This window comes from Bufo bufo, chromosome 11, assembly GCF_905171765.1.
Source record: "Bufo bufo chromosome 11, aBufBuf1.1, whole genome shotgun sequence".
Classification (NCBI taxonomy): Eukaryota; Metazoa; Chordata; class Amphibia; order Anura; family Bufonidae; genus Bufo; species Bufo bufo.
In genome coordinates this window covers 48851841-48868540 of record NC_053399.1, presented here as the reverse complement: position 1 = coordinate 48868540, position 16700 = coordinate 48851841, and the positions used below count along the sequence as shown (strand labels likewise).

General features: G+C 40.4%; 1 protein-coding gene across 1 annotated transcript in view; it reads left to right on the top strand.

The window, feature by feature from the left end:
* The window catches only part of RYR3 (ryanodine receptor 3), a 734312-nt gene that overhangs the window by 623994 nt on the left and 93618 nt on the right, over window positions 1-16700 (top strand). The window contains exons 89-90 of the mRNA XM_040412592.1: window positions 4020-4101; window positions 11531-12849. Of these exons, the coding sequence (XP_040268526.1) occupies window positions 4020-4101; window positions 11531-12849 (1401 nt within the window). The remainder of the gene's footprint in view (window positions 1-4019; window positions 4102-11530; window positions 12850-16700) is intronic.

Sequence of the window (16700 nt, the reverse complement as noted above, 5' to 3'; positions counted from 1 at the left end):
AAGAGAAATACAAAAGCCTTATGAAGTAGCATTCCATTATCCTCAGAAGATATAAAAACGTTATCGCTTCAAATAAGGCACACTGAATAAATTCCTGGATGAATTAAAATGCTCATTGGATTTAGTACAGATAATTTGGTTTATCTGGCAATGTGATAAGATGAGTTCTTTCAGCAAAGACATAAAAACCCTTCTAAATTAATTTAGGAAACCATGCAAAAAGAGCACAGCTTTCCTCTAGATTTAGTGGAAGCCCCCTTATGGTTACTGGCTAAATATGAAGAGATCATAAGACTGATATCCATACCTCCCAACCCTCTCAGATCCGTGGGACAGTCCCAGATTTCTTTGGCTGTCATGCAGTCCCAGGAGGGCAGTGGCATGTCCGGAGGTTTCAGATACAGTTGACTATAATGGTGTGGCAGGGAGCCATCAGCTCCCTGCTCCGCCATCTGTCAGCCTGTGTGCGCCCCAGTAGGCATGCATAGTGCAGTGATATCATCACACCTGCTGAGCGGGGCGAGAGTGATGTGCTCTGTTCATTGGGGGAAAGGATCTTGGTCCACTAAGTTGGCAGCACTATGGTAAGAGGGGCACTTAGGAATCATAATAAATGTGTGTGTGTGTGTGTGCGGGGGGGTGGGGTAGGGGGTCACTCATTAAGGGGCATAACTACTGTGTGGGACACTGAGGGAGCATTCTAATGTGAAGGGACACAAAGGGGACATAACTATTGTATGGGGTACTAAAGCTTTTGTCTCACTTCAGCAAGTGGCATTTATCATGTAGAGAAAGTAAATACCAGGCACTTACTAATGTAATGTTATTGTCCATATTGCTTCCTTGATTTATTTTTCCATCACATTATACACTGCTCATTTCCATGGTTACAACCACCCTTCCATCCATCAGTGGTGGCCGTGCTTGCACACTATAGGAAAATGATCTGGCCTTTCTGGTGGCCTTGACCGTGAGAGTGCACATAGGCTGGTGCTTTTTCCTACAGTGTGCAAGCACGAGCACTGCTTCTGGATTGCATGGTGGTCATAACCATGGAAACAAGCAGAGTACAACGTGATGGAAAAATGAATCAAGCCAGCAAAGGAAGCAATATGGACAATCACAATACATTATTAAGTGCCTTGTATTAACTTTCTCTACATGATAAAGGCTAATTGCTGAAGTGAGACAACCTCTTTAAGCCCCTTTAGTGCCCCATACAATAGTTATGCCCCCTTAGTGAGTGACAGTCCACATTAATTATGCTCCTTGAGTGCCCCCTTACAATAGTGCTTTCCTCTTCATGTCCCCTTAGTGTCCCCCTTACAATAGTGCTGCCAACTTAGTGCACCCTTTACAATAGGGAAGCCCCTGTAATAATAAAAAAAAAAAAAAAAAAGCCAATGTTCACCAATATCCTTTCCCCCACAGAGCACATCAGTCCCTGTGGGGGCATAAGAGCATGAGTATTGTGAAAGAAGCACTGAGAGAGCATTACTGCTGTGTCGAGGCACTAAGGGAACATTCTATTGTGAAAGAGCATAACTACTATGTGGAGGCACAAAGAGGACTAGGCAGGATTGGGCAAGTATAGATATGCATTGAGCGGAGTTAGAGGCATGGCTTAGTGTAAAGGATGTATTAGACACCCCTAAGCCGTAGACGATTGTCAGGAGGGAAGCGTTCCTTCCCAGCAATCATCAGATAGCTAGAGGAGGACACTGCTGCTATTACATGCAGCGATGTTCTCCGTGGCATGGGGAGGAGTGATCGCTATGCTATCGCTCATCCCCATGCAGGGCAGCCGCGTGGCGGTGGCAGATCACTATTAAGCAGCACGATCTTCCCCTGGAACAATTGTGATTTTTAATCATGCTCCTTTGGAGGCAGTATTAGACTTCCAGATGATTGCTAATGAGCATTCAAAGGGACACTCATTAGCAATAATCTGCTACAAGATCTGCCTGTCTAATACACCCTTAATTAAAAACAAGTTTGAGCAGTGGCTATGCACAATGCCGATTTTGTCCCTTTTATGGGCGTTTTAAAAGTTGGATGGTATGGATCTCTGTATTGACACTTGATATATGGTATTCATGTAACCAGATTTTCTATAAGCTATATAACATTGAATGTGTTAATCTTCCTCTACGGCTACAATCAACATTAATGGGAGTATGACTTCCAAAGATAGCTGAAAGAAAGAGTGACTGCAGTGCTATGGATGTCATTGTTTCTCCTGTTTTGACCCACTCATTTTTTTTTTTTGAAGGCTGCTGTGTCAGCCATTGACTAGAGACATGTAGCATAGCACTTTCCATAGCGTTCTAGTGATTGCCAAGGGATACGGTTTTAACATCCCATTTAAAGGGGAATTCTGGTAGGGGATAACTATTATATCGGTGGTACCCCCAACTGATCACAAAAACATGGGCCCCACGCTCCAGAGGGTCCCCTAAAGTGAAGAGAATGCCAGGTCCAGCTTGCACACTGCCCCTCCATTCATCTTTATAGGATCCCAGTAGATAGCATACTGCACTCAGCTTTTTTCCGGTAGGTCCTATAGAAATAAATGGAGCAGCAATGTGCATGCTTATCCTGGCACTCTGTTCATTTTGGGGTGCCTGTGGGGTACAGGGCCTTCATTCATATAACCAATGTAGGACCCCCATTGATCTAATAGTTTACCCATATACTGTGGATAGGGGATAACTTGAAATTACTACAATACCCCTTTCATTACTTAATTTGCCCGCCTCTTATCTCTCTAGCTCAGTGTTCCCCAACTCCAGTCCTCAGGGCCCACCTACCAGTCATGATTTGAGAGTATCCCACAGAATGAATACCTGTGGTAAGTCCTAATGCATTGAAATTAATTATATCACCTGCTGAATACAAAGGAAATCCTAAAACCTGACCGTTAGGTGGGACCTGAGGACTGGAGTTGAGGAACATTGCTCTAGCTAATACAGCATAGGAGATCGCTCATCAGTCAGGTCTGATGAAGTTCTAGCTGAACAGAGTCAGTCATACATAAAGTACTAAAACTCTGAACAACTTTGATAAGTTGTAAGGTTTCCTCCCCCTGGAGACAGACTTCTCAGTGAGTCATGGAAGAATTTGCTAATTGGAATCTGTATATGTGACTTGTTGAATAATTGCAGCACAGGAAAAACAGCTCTTTGGTTCAAGTCTTTTGCAAAACCTTTAATGACCCTCATAGATGGCAGCTCATCTACTAGTGTCTCCCATGGGGCTTCAAATTCCCTGTATTGTCATGATTATACTATTCTGCGGTGTGCATCTGGGTTTTGATCGACATAAAACCTGTTAAGCTGACAAGTAAATCTACGTCTATGAAGACAGTGAAAATATGGCAAGAACATACTGAGCCCTCTTAAAGTTGGGTGTCAAATATCTGTTTAACGCTGATAATTCTTCTACAGTTATGTCGATCCATGACCAGAATAATTTAGGCTATAAACCATATAGGACACAGAATATAGATTGCCCATTCTAATCTATTATAAGAGTGGACCGTAGCTTAAGAGTTTATCCCATGATTAATGTAAAAAATTAATCTATATAGTACATGACAGTCTTTCTAACAAACTTAGACCCAGCCCTGTACCTCACATGGATCCAGATATCTCCTCATTCATTGCTCCAATTGTTCTGCTAGAGCTGGCGGCTTAGGGGGTGTGCACTTTCTCAGTGGGGCATGTCCTTTGTACTGCAGCTGGTGGCACTTGAAGGATGGAATGGAGCATGTGCTTCCATCTCAGTGAGCTGGACAGAGAAATAGAAAAAAAAGAGCAAACAGCAGGTGGCGCTATACAGATAGATTTCAGTGAATAACTCAGAGGCTATATAAAATTTTTAATTACATACAATTACAAAACCATTCAGATCTAGGTTCTAGGGTCTAGGTTTGAAAAATGTAGACTATGGGACAACCCCTTTAACAGCTCTAAAACCTATTACATATATTATAAATGGTTCTTTTATTTTTATGCAAGGATTCCAGTCAGATTGAACTCCTTAAAGAACTTCTTGATCTTCTTCAAGACATGGTGGTGATGCTGCTTTCCCTTCTAGAAGGTAAGGTTATATTAAATTGTACATAAATGTTAATCTATCTACGTACCATCTTTTGGCCCCAATAGGTCGACCACTGAAAAGAGACTACTCCTAGGAGGTAGCAGCCTGGTGTGTCCCCTGCAGAGGAGTCCAGATCCCTGTATAGGGGTTAAATGGTGAAGACAAGGGGGGGCTACTTAGATAACATCCTTTGGAGTAGCCCCAAATCAAATCTGTTCAGTGGTACAGTGGCTTCACATCCGCTTTTGTTACAGCATGTTCCCTTTAATGGGTTTTCCAATCCCCAGTACGCCCACCAATAGCTCACAGTTGGATTCTTTCTCCACCTAAGGCCAGACACAAACAATCAAGTTCAATGCGAGAAACTTGCTGCGTGTGGCAGTGTGAGTTCCCCTTCTGAACTCTGCTCCTCTGACAGGATTGTGCGGCATTACAATGATTTATAATGCTGTGTGACCCTGAGAGACCTGGAACCCACTGAATTACACTGACAGCATTATGTCGGTGTTAATTCAATAGATTCCAGGTCTGGCAGGAACAAGCAGCCTTATAAATCATTGTAATGCCGTGCAGTCTTGTCAGAGGAGCAGAGTTTCGAATGGGAACTCCCACTGCCACATGCAGAAAGTTTCTCGCATTGAACTTGCTCGTCTGTGTCTGGCCTAATAATGAGCTGAGTGTTTTCCCAGAAAACGGTGTAAATACAGCACTTTTGCTATGCATGCCAGGTTTAGTATTGGCTAATAACATTCAGGTTATAGCACCTCATAAAAATTGGAAGACTACATCTGTAAGATATATACAATTAACACAATTGAGTGTGCCAGATGCTGACCAATTGCAGAAAGCTGATATGTTGTGTTGGATTCTGTTGGTCGATGATGGCTGCTGTGGCTGAAAAAAAATGACAGATCTGCATCCCATTAATGAAAGCCCAAAAAAAAACACAGATTGCAGCAGAAATCACTGATTAAATTGTTGTCTTATAACATTGTCAACTAAAACCACAATGTTCACAGACTAGCCATAAACTACGAGTCATACAGAAATGATGTCTGAAATGGGAGAGATTTATCAAGCCGTGCACACCAGAATTATGGCTTCAAAAATATTAGACTCCTCTGCAAAAGGGACATAAAAAATTCCCCTTATGAGATTTTTAACCCATATTGTGTTTTGACATTGAATTACATTATTTTGTTAATGACTCCCCAGTGAAGAGTGTTGTACAATCTTGTCCCTGTTTTTCTTAATGACGCTACCATTTTGGTGTACACACAGATGGCTTTGTTTTTGTCTAATAAGAGTTATAATGCACGTAAGAGGCACAGATTGTTTAATTCAGAGAGAGCTGGTATAGTGAATAAGACTGCCTAATGTAATGATATACATAGACATCATCATCTTTATCATATTGAGAGGATAACTAGTTGCATTTTTCAGTGATGGATATGAAGTTAGGCAATGTCGCTTATCCCCTTCAGGACATCCACCATACATGTATGGCGGATGTCCAGACTGAAAAAATGCGCCCGCTAAGAAGCTGAGCAAGCACTGTAGTCACTGGGTGCCTGCTGTTTTTAAAAAGCAGACACCTGAAGGCAATGTCCATGATCAGTGGTGATACCAATCACAGACATTTAACTCCTCAGATGCTGAGGTCAATTGCGACCATGTCATCTGAGTGATCTTTTCCTGGGACTGCTGCACTCCCAGGGACCAAACGCTCCAACGGAGATGTTTGGTTGTTATGGAAGCCCCAGGCCTTGTGAAGGCTCCAAGGACTGTCATAGGAAAGTACCCATGGAACCCTGCCTGTAACAGAGCTTGATAGGAACACAGTGAATCTCCCTTAGGGCTCCTGCACACGAACACCTACCGTGGGGCGGCCGCAGCGGATCACAGACCCATTCACTTTAATGGGTCCGCGATCCGCCCGTTCCGCAAAAAGATAGGACATGTTCTATCTTTTTGCGGAACGGTAGTACGGGACGTAGGGTTCCGTTCCATACCATTCCGCATCTCGAGATTTGAAGTGAATGGGTCCGCATCGGTGATGCAGAATGCCCACGGAACGGCGCCCGTGTATTGTGGATCCGCTAATGCGGTCCGCAAAACGGCAATGGGCAGCACACATTCGTGTGCAGGATGCCTTAGGGTGCAATCACACAACTGTATATATTTTCTGCAAAATGTATGAACATTTTGAAAAATGCATTTCTGCAAAAAATACGGATGAAGTTCATGAGATATCCATGTTTTTTGCAGACCAGTTGTAACAATTAGTGATGAGCAAAGTTATCAAAAATTCCATTCGGCTGCTTCGCCGAATTTAATCACTTCACTTCCGGGCCATTTAGCCCTTTCCTGACGGAGCCTAATTTTGCAAATCTGACATGTGTCACTTTGTGGTAATAACTTTGGAACACTTTTACTTATCCAAGCCATTCTGAGATTGTTCTCTCGTGACACATTGTACTTCATGACAGTGGTAAATTTGAGTCGATATATTTCACTTTTATTTATAAAATAATCCCAAATTTACAAAAAAAAAATTAAATTCAATTTCTCTGCTTTTAAAACAGAAAGTGATACCTCATAAAATATTTATTACTTAACATTCCCCATATGTCTACTTTATGTTGGCATCATTTTGTAAATGTCATTTTATTTTTTTAGGACGTTAGAAGGCTTAGAATATTAGAAGCAATTCTTAAAATATTTAAGAAAATTTCCAAGTGAAGTCACTTTGTGGAGCTTACATAGTGGAAACCCCCCATAAATGACACCATTGTAGAAACTACACCCATAAAGTTACTCAAAACTGATTTTACAAACTTTGTTAACCCTTTAGGTGTTCCACAAGAATTAAAGGAAAATGCAGATGACATTTCTAAATTTCACTTTTTTGTCATACTTTCCATTTTAATAAATTTTTTTCTTTAGCACATCGAGGGTTAACAGCCAAACAAGTTACTCAGTATTTATTACCCAGATTCTGCGGTTTACAGAAACACCCCATATGTGGACATAAACTGATGTAAGGGCACACAGCAGGACACAGAAGAAAAGGAGCGCAGTTTGGTTTTTAGAAGGCAGATTTTGCTTTTGCTGAACTGTTTTTTAGATGCCATGTCCCATTTGAAGCCCCCCTGATGCACCCTTTAAGTAGAAACTCCCATTTTGGCAACTAGGGGATAAGGTGCCAGTTTTATTGGTACTATTTTGGGGGAAATACACCTTTTTAATCACTTGGTGTTGCAATTTTTGTAATGTAAGGTGACAAAAAATGGCTTTTTTTGGCACAGTTTTTATTTTAATTTTTTTTTAAAGGTGTTAACCTGAAGGGTTAGGTCATGTGATATTTTTATAGAGCTGATTGTTATGGAGGCGGCGATACCTAATATGTATACTTTTATTTTATTTCACTTTAGCACAAAAATAGCATTTTTGAAACAAAAAAATGATGTTTTAATGTCTCCATGTTCTGAGAGCTATAGTTTTTTTTTGTTAGTTTTTTTTGTGATTTTCTTATGTAGGGCCTCATTTTTTGCGGGATGAGGTGACTGTTTGATTGGTACACTATTTTGTGGGATATACGCCTTTTTGATCACTTGGAGTTGCACTTTTTGTGATGTAAGGTGACAAAAATGGCTTTTTTTTTATGGTGTTTATTGGATGGTGTGGATCATGTGATATATTTATAAAACCGGTCATTACGGACGCGGCAATAACAAATATGTCTTTTTTATTTTATTTTTCTATTTTTAACATTTTGTTTTAATTACTTAATTGGGTATTTTTGTTTTTTTCATGTGAAACCTTTTTTTATTTTACACTTTGCGTCCCCCATAAGGTCATTCAAGACCTCTGGGGGACATTTGACTAGACTTTTTTTTTTTTTTTTTCACTTTTGATTTCTCCTGTAACTGGGGCTAACATAGTAGAATACAACGCTGTACCGCCTCAGTGCAGGGCTGATCGAGGTCTGTGAAAGACACAATAGCTCCTCCACTCTACGGTCCCGGCGATCACATGACCGCCGGGACAGGAAGCGCATAGAGCTTCCTGCTCTGTATACACAGCGCTCATTGAGCGCTGTGTATACAGCGATCTAGAAGGCAGGGACACCTGGGAACTGTCCCTGCCTTTTCTCTGGGTTGCCTGCTGTCACTGACAGTGGGCGCCCCCCTCGGCAGCTGCACGATTAGCTTGCAGCTGCCATCTCTGATTGGACGTTCCAAATCGCCCATTCAGAGATCAACTTCCACCCATAGGATGTTTATATCCTATGGGTGGATGTGAAGTGGTTAACATAGAAATTCAATTTGTCACAAATCGCATTCCATTGTATGTAGCGGGCACAATGACGGGGAAAGGCGATTGTGCCGCCCCCGTCATTGGACCTCTGTGATACTGCGTTCATTGCGGCATCTGACATTAAAATTGAGGCCTTTCAAGGGTCAATCTGGGTAAAAAGAAAATACATACTCACCTCATCCATTCGCTTTTGGAGAGGCCGTCTCAACCATCTTGATTGAAGAAACAGTGCGAAATCTCACTCGAGATTTTGCGCAGTTTCTTTAATCAAGGTAACATAGTAACATAGTACATAAGGCCGAAAAAAGACATTTGTCCATCCAGTTCGGCCTGTTATCCTGCAAGTTGATCCAGAGGAAGGCAAAAAACCCTGTGAGGTAGAAGCCAATTTTCTCCACTTTAGGGGAATAAAAAATTTCTTCCCGACTCCAATCAGAATAACTCCCTGGATCAACGACCCCTCTCTAGTAGCTATAGCCTGTAATATTATTACGCTCTAGAAACACATCCAGGCCCCTCTTGAATTCCTTTATTGTACTCACCATCACCACCTCCTCAGGCAGAGAGTTCCATAGTCTCACTGCTCTTACCGTAAAGAATCCTCTTCTATGTTTGTGTACAAACCTTCTTTCCTCCAGACGCAGAGGATGTCCCCTCGTCACAGTCACAGTCCTGGGGATAAATAGCTGATGGGATAGATCTCTGTACTGACCCCTGATATATTTATACATATTAATTAGATCTCCCCTCAGTCGTCTTTTTTCTAAAGTGAATAACTCTAATTTTGATAATCTTTCAGGGTACTGTAGTTGCCCCATTCCAGTTATTACTTTAGTTGCCCTCCTCTGAACCCTCTCTAGCTCTGCTATGTCTGCCTTGTTTACAGGAGCCCAGAACTGTACACAGTACTCCATGTGTGGTCTGACTAGCGATTTGTAAAGTGGTAGGACTATGTTCATATCACGGGAATCTATGCCCCTTTTGATGCAACCCATTATCTTGTTGGCCTTGGCCACGTCGGCCTCTCTCCAAGCAAATGGATGAGAAGAATATGTTTTTTTTTCACCACCATTTTAGGAAAAATAGATTCGTTACCATGAAGCATGACAAAATTCGGCTTTGTGGCGAATCAAATTTTTTCTGAAATTCAGATCGAAGTAAATTTTTTTACTTTGATTCGCTCATCTCTAGTAACAATGCCTATTCTTGTCCACAAAATTTTTGCAGGGCTGCAGAATGGATATGCAGATATGGACAGCACACTGTGCACTGTCTGCATTTTTTGTGACCCCATTGAAATGAACGTGTCCGCATCTGTGGATTGGATAAAGAGCAAAAATACGGTCATGGGAATGGGTCCTTAAGCTGCAATGTTAAATCATTGCAGTCTATGGGAGAAGCAATTAGATGATCACATGCTAAAGTCCTGTAGAGGTACTTAAGTGTAAAAAAAAATTTACGTTTTAAAAAAAAATGAATATAAAAATTCAAATCATCCCCCCTTTTGCCATTTAAAATAAAAATTATAAACATTGTTAACATTTCCAGATTTCAAAAAGACTGTACTATTAAAATATAAATGTATTTATCCCATATGCTGAACACTATAAGAGATTTGCCACTTTTTAGATGCTTCACCTTCCCAAAAAATTTTTTTTTTTTTTGGAATTGTCAAAAAGTCATACACATTCCAAAATGATATCAATAAAAACTACAGATCGCCTACCAAAAAATAGCCCTCACACAGCTCTGTAAACCTAAATCTAAAAAAGTTATAGGGGTAAGAGTATGGCAGTGCAAAGAAAAATATTTTTTGTAACTTTCTTTTAAAGTATTAATACACAAGAAAAACTATAAAAATGTGGTATTGCTGTAATTCTACTGACTCATAGAATGAACATAAGAAGTCAGTTTTACATAATAGGGAATGCCGTTAAAACAAAACCCATAAAACTATGACAGAATTTAGTTTTGTTTTTTCAATTCTATCTCATCTGGAGTTTTTTTTCCCAGCTGCCCACTACATTGTATGGAATATAATGCTGCCATTAGAAAGTTCAACATGCCCCGGAAAAAAAAAACAAGCCCTAATATGGATATGGATATGATATAACGGACAATGCAAAAACCGAAAATTAATGTGTCCTTAGAGTTTAAGCGTGGTTGCTAATTTAGGGTAAAATATACGTATGTACATATCTGTCTGAAGGCAGGTTACACTTATGGCTATAACAAGGGCTACACACTAGGATCTTCCTCTCATATATTCTTTGTTATGGCCCCTATTGCTGGAAATTGCTTGTCATAACTGAATTCCTTCATATCCAATAATACGGAAGATACTGAACACCAAATTATGGATTTAAAGCCAGCTGTCTCCTCTGTGGATGATGAATAAAATCCTTTCTTATTAGCATTTTACTAACTATATTTGCATATAATTAGCATTTTAATTTCCTCTTCCCTATGAAAAAATAGAAAAGAAAAAGCAAGAGAAATTAAGCAGAAAAACTGAAGAAACTGATTTAGAGAACATTGATGATATAAGATGCACAGGAAAGATGATGTCCTCCAAAATGTAGTACAACACAATGTGATGCCCATTTCCTATTGGTGCCATCTAACGTTCGCACCAAATGTTATCTTCTTTCACTAATGACTATATTCACCCTACTGTAGAAAAAGTGAGCAATGAGAAGATACTCCACAAAACCTCAAGCACATGCATGAGCCTTTACGTGAATACAATATGTTGACTATTCAGTTATGTTGTATCTTAGAGAGGATTGCCCAGTACGGCATGTTGGAATGAAGCAGCAGTCAAGCAGGTCCACTACTGCTCCTTTCAACCATATGGTACTGCAGAAAATAGCCCAATACAACTTTTTTCCATCAAACTCCTTTAACGTTTTGTTCCCCTTGTGATGGTGCTGCAGGGGAATTTAATACTTAGGTCTAGTTTCCTACCAGCATGACCACCTGGAATTAGGTTTCATTTGAGAAATAAAAAGACATTGTTCATTATGTGTAGTCTACTGTTGATATTTTACTGGCTTTATGAGCTTTAGTTGTTTTTAATAATTGTATTGGGCTTTATTCTGTCTTGCAGGGAATGTCGTGAATGGGACTATTGGAAAACAAATGGTTGACACTCTTGTGGAGTCATCTAGTAATGTTGAAATGATACTGAAGTTCTTCGATATGTTCCTCAAGTTGAAAGATCTAACCAGCTCTGATGCTTTTAAGGAATATGACCCTGAAGGAAAGGGTATAATTTCAAAAAAAGAATTCCAAAAAGCCATGGAGGGGCAAAAACAATATGCTCAATCAGAAATTGAATTTCTTCTCTCCTGTGCAGAAGCGGATGAAAATGATATGTTTAACTATGTAGAGTTTGTAGACCGATTCCATGAACCAGCTAAAGACATTGGATTCAATGTGGCTGTCTTGTTGACCAATCTCTCAGAGCACATGCCAAATGACTCTCGGCTCCAATGTTTGCTAGACCCTGCAAACAGTGTTCTGAATTACTTTTCTCCATACTTGGGACGTATTGAGATAATGGGTGGAGCAAAACGAATAGAGAGAGTGTATTTTGAGATCAGTGAATCAAGCCGAACACAGTGGGAGAAACCACAGGTCAAGGAGTCCAAAAGACAATTTATATTTGATGTGGTCAATGAAGGTGGGGAACAGGAAAAAATGGAACTATTTGTTAATTTCTGTGAGGATACAATTTTTGAGATGCAGTTGGCATCTCAGATTTCCGAGTCAGATGCAGCTGACAGACCTGAAGAAGAGGAAGAAGAGGAACCTCACCATATGATTGAAGTTGGTGAAGAGGATGAAGAGGAGAAGTCTCTAGAATCATCATCTGCTTTTATTGTTGCATGTACAGCACTTAGGAAAAATATGTCCAACTTCTTCAAGATGTTAACCTTAAAGAACATTGGTAAACAGTTTCGGAAAGTGAAAAAGATGACTCTCAAAGAATTAGTCAAAGTCTTCTTTTCTTTTTTTTGGACACTGTTCGTTGGTTTATTCCAATTTGTGTTTACAATAGTATGGGGAATATTTCAGATTCTTTGGGGCACAGTGTTTGGAGGTGGCTTAGTTGAAGGGGCCAAGAATATTAAAGTAACCAAAATATTAGGAGATATGCCTGATCCCACACAATTTGGAATCCACGACGATGTCTTGGAAGCTGAAAAAGCAGATTCACCTGAAAATGCCTCATCTACAGAGCTTGCACATCTTGTTAAAGGAGACAAAGGAGATTTGGATATGCCCGATATTTTTGGCATGCACACAAAAAAAGAAGGCTCTAAGCATGGCACAGAAATTGGTCTTGGTGATTTCTCAGAAATTGCAAGTTCAGAGAATGCAAACAGTTTGGAGAGTGCTGTACATAAGAAGAAAAAAGCTCTTGTAAGTACATTCATTTTTACACTTGTGCAGATTAGTTTGTTTCTGTCGGCTTTTCATTTCTGTCCTATTTATCCATTTATACATCACTTTAGATAACGTACTTAATCATCTATGTAAATATTAGTAGTAAAGCTAAAAATAATAGTAATAGCCCAGTAGCAGGTCATAGATTTCATATAACCTTCATTATTCTCATGGCTGGTAGCCAGGACAAAAATCTGTGCTTATTTTTTTTTTATACTACACATGAATGAGATTGTGAAAACCCTATTCACTTGCTTGAAAGGTGGGTTTCATATGGATTTTAGTGCAGATTCTGTGTCAAATTGTCAACATGTAAACTTGGCTTATGAGTGGAGTCCTCTCAGCTGTGGAGGACACCAGATGTCTGCTCAATCCGACTGACAAACATTGGCTTCAATGGAAATGGTTAACGTATCATGGAAGGGTTTGAGAACCCTTGATATGGTTACAAATCAGTTGTTCAACCCATCATGCGAAGTACAATATAACTATTGTTTCCTTTCTTTTATCATGTGGTAATTTCTTAGCATTTTCTACAAACTTCTCCAAGATTCTACTACAAATATAAAGAATTTATAATGAGTGACTATGTCAGTAAAGTCCACATTGCTTTCATTGATCCTATACTGCTTGACCATCTTCTTTTTCCCTTGGTGCAATATCAAAGGAAGATTATAAATATCAAGGAATGTTTAAAGTCTTTTTAGAAGCATTGTGAATGTTGTGTTGAAGTTAGAGCTGGCAGTCTTTCCTCCCTCATTGTCTACAAGAATTAATGAAGCAAGCCTCGCTAGTTAGTTATGCATGTTAGTTGGCAGATGCTGTATTGTGCTGCCTTAAGGCAACAGTTAATGTCTATTTTCATCTTAATATCCACATTCCTGATGTGACGTTTAACAGTAACAATAGCCTTATCATGAACCACAAGTTACTGTATATTCTGTTGAATGGCAGAGCGACAGATGGGAAACCAGATATGTTACTGTATCACAAAAGACATATGTCTGTAAAGGCCAGGGAATTCAGAAGACCCTGCTTAATATTTATTAATTAATGTTTCAGCTTTGGGTGAACATTATCAAAGAGGTAATTTACTGGCTACAACAAGCATTAAGCAATTGGGCCAAGGTCACACAGAATAATTATAATAGCATTGAGTGCTTATCTGATGTGGAACTGTGATGCTCATTTTGTGTTAGATAAAGACAGCAATTACTGCTGAGACAGGGCAGATTTTATGTAATTATGGGACGACGCTGTATTGTTGCAGCAGTTATAATGTCAAACCCATCCTCTCCACTGGACTGCAGCCATGAAATGACATATACCATATGTAGCTGCTGCAGCCAATCACTGGCCTCAGTGCTCTTGTGCTTTACACTGAGGCCAGTGATTGGCAGCAGTGTACGTTCAAGCTTGCAGCACGGGTAAAGGGGGCTTAGGAAGGTGGGTTTCATTTTTTATTATTTTTTAAAAGCCTTCCTACAGGTTGCCCACATAACATGGATCTCAAGCAATCCTTTTTAAGCTAATGGTAGATGCATCCAGTATTCATCTAGTGATTATACTTGTACATGGGACTGTTCATCATTGGTTTTATGGTAGTTTTGCTCCCTCATTGAGTAGTCTGTGTGTGACAGCTGGCCCATGGGGGTCAGGTGACAGCGGTTCAGAGCACCAAAGGATCAGGCAAAACTGTAGTCAGGGACAGACCGAGTTCAGGGCATGCACAGAACAAGCAATCTGATAGACAAGTCTGGGTTCAGGGCAGGCAGTGAAGGGTAAACACTGAGGTCAGACACAGGTCAGGTCAGGCAGCAGAGGGTCAGATTCCATTAAACAGGCAGAAAGTCTGTACATGGGCAGACAGCAGAAACAGCACACCTTTGCAGAATGCTAGCAATCTAGGAAACCAATTTCTCAGGCACCTTTCCATAGGGGAAGATACCTTAAGTACCCAAAGGTTACCAGTCATTGGCAAGCGTGAATTATGGTGTGTGTGCAGGGAAGAGACGACCTGTTCATCCCAGTAGTAGTAGTCGAGGAACAGGAGTCTCTATCTGAGGCCAGGCTGCACACCCTAGGGTCAACCAGAGCAGGATGAATGGTGTGGCGCCCGGGCCCTCCAAGGAGAGCAGGACAGCAGCAGGCATGGGCCGCCAATATAACAGCCCTGTGGAAATGGGATTAACAGATTAATTTAGCAGTATTTGGTTACTAGGGTTAGGATCCTCACAAACATCATTTTTGCACTGCTGTTTTTTTAGCACTTAAACGACACCAGAAAATATGATTATTTTAGGGCGCATGCATTTTTTGTTCATATATTTAGTAGCTTCTTTTCTAAATGGGTATGTGAACTGCATATTTTTCTAGCTTTTTACCCTATAGTGAAAAAAAATTGCTAGAACTACAGTATACTGCATTTGTGAATGCAGAAAAACAAATATCTCCACCTAATTAACAAACACCACAAACAAGCAAAAAAAATAAAAACTCTTGTAAGTCCTGTGTATTTCCCATAGACCTTAAGCTAGCATCTGGAGCTGGTGTTTTTACCTAAAAAAAAAAAAAAAAAAATGCAGCAGAAACACAGATGCAAAAAACTAAACTAAAAACGTAAAGGTGTAGAAAAATGCCAGCAAAAACTTATTTGTGAAAGAAATCTTGCTGTTTACAAGGGTTGTTTGGGTTCAGAGTTGAACCCAGAGATATCCTCTTCACCCAGGCAGCCCCTCTGAGATGAGCATCGGAGCATGAATGCTCTCTCCTGCACTGTGTTGTATAAAGGGGCTGCCAGGGTGAAGAAGGGGATATGTCCGGGTTGAGCTCTGAACCCAGACAACCCCTTTAAGAAGCAGATTACCGTATATTATAGAATAATTTTTACATAGAAATCAAACTACCTACTTCACAGGTTACTACTATGGTACCACTAAAATGCAAGCTTAATAGATTAAATGCCTCCAGCGGCAACCAGTAGTGTTATATTGTATGGGGAGAATAGTTTATTGCTTGAAAACATTTGTATGATTACATATCTGGGCAGACTGAACAATGCTTGATGTGTTTTTTTTATTTTTATAGTTCAGTATTTATTAGTGTGCTGTTTATGCTCTGCATGCAGGAATTATTGGCTATTATGCTGCATGTTTAGTGACTGAGTTTAACAGGACATGATTTTATGATTCCCTGTGTGTGAAAGGCCTTACTTTAGCTGATTGGCGCTAGGTTGTGTGAGGAATATGGATTGTTATTTATTGTCAGCCATGTTCCCATACCAGCCATCTGCTGTCAGATAGCAGAAGTAGTGAACTCCACAGGGGGGCCCTGCTTCACAGCCCAGCCAAATTGCAGAGCACTTCTAGCAGGCCACCTTTGTTTACAATTTCCCAACTTCATTCAGATAGCACGGATCCTGCAGAAAAGCTTCCCTGCATGGGGGGTCTAGGCCATTCCCCAGTTCAATGAACATAATCATACATCATGGAACCGGCGATTCATAAGGAATTATGAATCACCTGTCCATCACAGACATAAACCAGATACATATTTGTGTCCCTGTGGCCACGATGAACAGGCCCGTGGTCATAGTTTGGTGGTGGGATGCCAGGGAGGGGAAATATACATATCTCCCCACAGAAACCAAATAACGGTAACATGCTTGGACTCAACTGGTAGCCGGAACCCAGGCGGATCCATTGGTCCCAGAACCACCTCCCTGCGACATTCTGGTCTGGAGCCATGAGCCCTAATCAGTTTTGTGGCTCTATTGCTGCCAGCCCAGAAGAGGAAGAGTGGACTTCTCCCAGAGGCTAGGAGGGAAG